General features: G+C 32.5%; 1 protein-coding gene across 1 annotated transcript in view; it reads left to right on the forward strand.

Moving 5' to 3' along the window:
- The window catches only part of LOC106687143 (uncharacterized), a 15,830-nt gene extending 11,878 nt beyond the window's left edge, over positions 1-3,952 (forward strand). The window contains exons 4-6 of the mRNA XM_014430858.2: positions 85-158; positions 2,248-2,401; positions 3,797-3,952. Coding sequence (XP_014286344.1) covers positions 85-158; positions 2,248-2,401; positions 3,797-3,888 — 320 coding nt within the window. The 3' untranslated portion in view covers positions 3,889-3,952. The remainder of the gene's footprint in view (positions 1-84; positions 159-2,247; positions 2,402-3,796) is intronic.
- The last annotated feature ends 1,628 nt before the right edge of the window (positions 3,953-5,580 follow it).

Genomic DNA, 5,580 nt, shown 5'->3' on the forward strand with positions numbered 1-5,580 from the left:
ATTTAATATTAGTTATTAAATTTTAAATTGTATTTAATATAAAATAACATTGAACTATTTAATGCGATTTAATTGCTGTTGAAGGTGCACATGTGATTGAACTGGAGGCTTTGATAATGATAGCCATTGCCGTGCGACTTCTCATTGGTGTCTTTAAGGTAATTAACGCTGATTTATATTATGTTGGCTATTCTTTTATTTCAGTATATTTATTTTAGATAATATGCAGGGATGGATTAAACGGTAAGCTAACAATTTATCCGAGAGTATAATCAAAATCGTTGGTCGGTTTCGAGAAAATCGAAAAAAATGTGTAAAATCGATTCTATAAAGTGACATTTTCAATCAGTCGATTTTATCGAAAAAGTTGCTGTCACATTCTAAAAAATCTGCAATACCTAAACCTCCACCTCACCGCACTGTTTCATTTGATTTTTAACCCGAGCTGTATTTCATTGGAACTCCATTACCTCTAACATACCTCATATACCAACCCTTCTCTGGTTTAAAACCCTTCTATTTAACTACTTTTTATTTCACCAATCCATTCCGATGTTATAATTGTACAGATGTAATTACCTTTTTGTTTCGTTCTTTATGTATTTAGTTAGTTAGTTTTTAATTTTTTTTTATCTCTGTATCTAAAATTGTTTATATAAAATTTTAATATTTAAGTTATTATTAATTGGCTACTCGGTTTTTACCAATATAAGTTGAATAATTAAAATTATCTTATAATTGTTCTAAAGAGATCTGGTCCCAGAATACTAAACTATTTTCATTTCGATGAGAAGATAGTTGACCTTACTTAGTTCCTTACTGGAGTTTATTATTGGTTGTATTTAGTTCTATAGTTTCTTGTTCTCACCAAATAATACCAAATCATCAGCATAACCAAGCACCGGTATTTCACAACCCAAAGTTAAACCATTTTCGGTATTCATCACACTTTTAATGACATATTCTAGTGCTAGATTAAGTAAGGCAGGTGATAAAGAATCCCCTTGTTTTAAACCCGATCGGACCTTGAATATCTCAGAATAGTGATTACCGATTCGTACCTTATTAAACGTTTCGGTCATGCACATCCATACCAGATTGAATTAATTACTACGATTTGCATTAATTACATTAGCCATGTATGAAGCATGCCTTCAACTGAAATGCCAGGCACACTTTCATTTTTGGTTGGCTGGTTGGGTTGGAGTGGACTGTATATAATTGAAAAATAACACATGATTAAACGAAAATAAAATTCTATTATCTAAGTTACAAGTAGTGTAATGGGCGGCAGAAAGAAACCATTTATGGTTAGATGGTTAATTAATTTAGAATGACTGGGCTATGGAAAACTGTAGATATAATGAGGTGGTTGATGTGATGTTAGTTGTTGAATTAGGTGGACATACTCCATGATTCCTTCCTCCCTCCGTATTCCTATGCATCTCTCTCCTCTGCTTCCGGGAACAACTCCAGGAATTCTACTCACTTATGGTAGATTTTCCAGATGAGTGAACAAAGAAGAATTGCTGCTTCTGGCAAAAGACAAGATGGCTCTCTCATCTAGTTTGCTTCTTACCACGGAGAGTGCTAGAAGTAGTTGGTTCTGATGTTGGCCACATCTGGCGCTAGTATTGCCTACCTTATGGCAGCCCCTCCAATTCAACCTTTCGGTTGTCGTAGGTTACCCGGAATAACCAAAATTAAATTAAATCATAGATTGGTTCTTCATTGCTAAATGTATTAAAAAAGTTAAAAATTGTTCATCTTCAATATAAATAAAATAAAAGAAACGAAAGAAATAAAATGTTTACATGCCCAAACAGTAACAAATAGGGTTAAAATGTAGGTGTAAATGGTAAACACCTAGGTGAAGTAAATGTGGAAAACTTGAAGTAACAAGTAAGAAGGAAACAATAAGAATAGTAATATAAAAGGAAAAGATATATTTTTTTTAATTATTTCACTCTTATAAACCAATAAGTTTGAGGCAAAAACCATCTTAATAATTTGAAAAAATGAAATGTACGAGCGATAGTGATTATCAATTTCTAATCATATATACCATAAAAATAATGTGTTAAGTTTAGAAAAATTCGAAAAAAAAAGCAATAATTTTATGTTATACTTACCAACAAAATTTATCAGTCAACTAATAAATTATTATATTTAAATAAAATGCCAATATATTATTATAATTGTATTTAGATAATATCAAAGATTGATATAAAATTTGATCCATTACAGAACAAACCCAACTTGATCGAGCAGTGGTACCATGCCACTGCAGAGCTGGTCTTCCTTAGTTTAATCCTGTTTATAACTAGAGCAGGGATCATATACTTCCTCACCAAGAGCTACAATTATATTTTCATCAACATCACCGAACCTCTTTACCATGGTATGTTATCTCTTTATCATGATATTTTATCAACTCTTTAAAACTATTAAATGATAATTCAACTCATAACTATTAAGATCTTGAATTATAAAGATTTAGTGAGAAAAAAATTCTTACATTTCTCCAATCCTTGGCACTGGCGTAAGGGTGGTTCTATTGCAGGGAGGACACATTTAACCTTCAGTCTCGACTAGTCGGTGGGGATACATTTTTTAAGAGTGGCACCTTTTTGACGCCACTCACAACATCCATTTCTCTCTTCTGTAGAATCCTGTTTTACTATCTTCTTCCTCTCATTCAGAGTCTCACTGATTCTCTGCCGGAGTCCGTTCGATGGCTCCACCAACCCCAGCCTCTTTACTTTGTATTTACGGGATATCCTTCTTGAGGCTGATGCCGAGGGCTCTTACACCTGCGCTGCCATAAAACGCGACACTTTTATATATGTCTTCATGACCCTGAGCATAACCAGTCTCTGTATATGCATTCCATATTCTGCATAATCCATTTATTCTGACTACAGAATGAGAAGCCTCTTCACCTGGCCTCACTGTATTTTCTTGAGTATCTAAATTATTAGAGTGAGCCCTGTCTGTGGAGTCTCTTATGAGTATGGTCTGGGTTTTGGCTGTGTCCATTTTCAATTTCCTTTTAACGCACTCCTTCATAACGAGACTGGCGCTCGAGTCTTCCGAAGACTTTTCATCCACGGTGTTCATGATGACATTGAACGAACTAGAGATTTTGTTTTCTGAAGACTAACCTCATGTGCAGAGTCAAGTCACCAATTAGTCTGTAACTGGTCAGTAACCCGGGTTACCGACTAGTTCCTTTCCAGTAGCTCTGTTTTCAGAGAGCTTTACTTATATTTGTTTTTAATTCTCTTCTCGATGCAAAAAATACTTGATTTAATAGGTGATGTAACAAATAAAAAATTCAAAAAGGATCAATTGAATTATAATAAAATTGGAAATTAGCAGTTAAATCTGAAACCATAACCATAAACACAATTCTTTCAGAAATTTTAAATACCCTCTTCGGCTCTGTTATTCATAGTAATGGAGCCATTTGATAAGGAATAATAAAGACCTAAAGAACCCACAGGTTGGATGCCGATATCACCAATCGCTCTCAACATACATTCTTCCAGTAACACTTTAAACCCAATTCTACTACTCAGTTTTAACGCAAACCTCCCATCTACGTTTCGGCGTACCCCTCGTGCAGTTTATTTGATAGGGAACAATACAAATTTTCCATATCTACATCCATACATTGACAGTTCCCATTTGATAAAAATAAGAAACAATGCAAAATGAATATATTATCATTCATGTCATACTTTTTTATTTATGTTATTCATATTTATTATGTTTTTTGCATTGCATGTTTCAGGGGCCATGTGTTACTTTACTTGGGTGGTCTACAAATATTATTTATCTATAACAAGAAAACACACCAGCGATGACCTCAGCATTACTACATGACTCTAGGAATAGTACAACAGAATAATGATGTATCACAAAAATAAATTTCGAAACTTTTTTCAATTATCACACAATCGAAACTTTTTTTTTAATTGTACTCACCTCACTTCCAGAGAGGGATAAAAATTAGCTATAGCCCAAACAAACAGCTAAAGTTGTCATGGATACGACCCTTATTCATGAATGAACCATTGATAAATAAATATCGCATCCATGGCAATTTTAGCTATTAGTTTCATATATAGCTAAAGTTGCCATGGATACGACCCTTATTCATGAATGAACCATTGATAAATAAATATCGCATCCATGGCAATTTTAGCTATTAGTTTCATAGTTGCCCAACTCTCCTCACTTCTTTGGATAAAATTTGGTTTCTTTTTTTTTTATAAGGGTCTTACATCATTATATAGTCCAACCAGGGCTTGGGGGTTAAATGGAGTATCCAGCAGGATACCATAATATTCCAGTGAGAATAAGAAGTACTGTCAAAAAAGTCCTCCTGGTCAGGACGAAATCAAAACTGTACCCGGTGTAGTACAAGAGTACAAGAGGAGAAAAAAGTCAGTTATTTCACCCCAATTTCATCACTTTAATGAAAACAACGTATAATTACTAATCAAAATTTATGAGTCTGCCAAGTATAGGTAGGGCGAATAAAAAACGTTAAAAATAATTAATTTTCCATTCGGAGCTCTATATCTTTAAAACTACCAAAAACAATAGAAAATCTAAGAGTACATCATTAAAAGTATAGTAAATTTGTTAAACTGTAATCCTTAATAGAGCCATTTACGTTCAATAGTTCTCGTGATATAGCTTTTTAAAAAGCAATATTTCATAAAAAAGTTTTACAGAACGTACTGAAAGATCAGTAGTTAGTGAATTTATTTTGAAAAATTAATATCTCAAAAACCATTTGACTTACAGATTTCTGTTAGCACTCAAATTAAAGCTAGTTTAATGGGTTATGAAGTAGTTTAATACGTTTATCGTCGTAGGAGTAGTAGTTTTCATGATATTTGCTAAAATAAATTGATTTCTAGTTGTTCGGACAAATTTTCGTTTGCTAAATTTATATTCATATCATAAAAACTACTACCCCTACATAGATACGTGTCATAAACTACTTTATAGTAAGTTAAATTTCCTTTATTTCGAGTCCTGTTAGACATATGTGCGTCTTATCGATCTAGAGATATATTTTTTTTAAAATCAAATATTTTAAACGAACAACTAGAAATTAACAGTTTGTGAATTTATTTTGCCAAATATCTAAAAAAAAACTGCAACTCCTACAAAGATAAACGTTATAAACTACTTTATAGTACGTTAAACTAGCTTTAATTTTGGGTGCTAATAGATATCTATGTCACATAGTTCCTAAGATATAGATTTCTCAAAATAAATTAACTAACTACTAATCTTTCAGTAGATTTTTAAGAAATGTTGCTTTTAAAAGGCTATATCTCGAAAACTATTGGACGTAATAGCTCTATTAGGGCTAATATAGAAGCAAATTTACTCTTCTTTAAATAATGTTCTCTTAGACTTTCTAGTGTTGTTGGCAGTTTTTAAGATATAGCTCCAAATGAAAAATGTTTTTTAAGGTTTTGAAACAGCCGCCATTTTTTATTCCCCCTACCTATACATGGCAGACTCATCAATTTTGACTAGTAATTACATATAGTT

Source organism: Halyomorpha halys, unplaced genomic scaffold (genome assembly GCF_000696795.3).
Source record: "Halyomorpha halys isolate HHAL.00 unplaced genomic scaffold, Hhal_1.1 Scaffold918.1, whole genome shotgun sequence".
Taxonomy (NCBI): domain Eukaryota; kingdom Metazoa; phylum Arthropoda; class Insecta; order Hemiptera; family Pentatomidae; genus Halyomorpha; species Halyomorpha halys.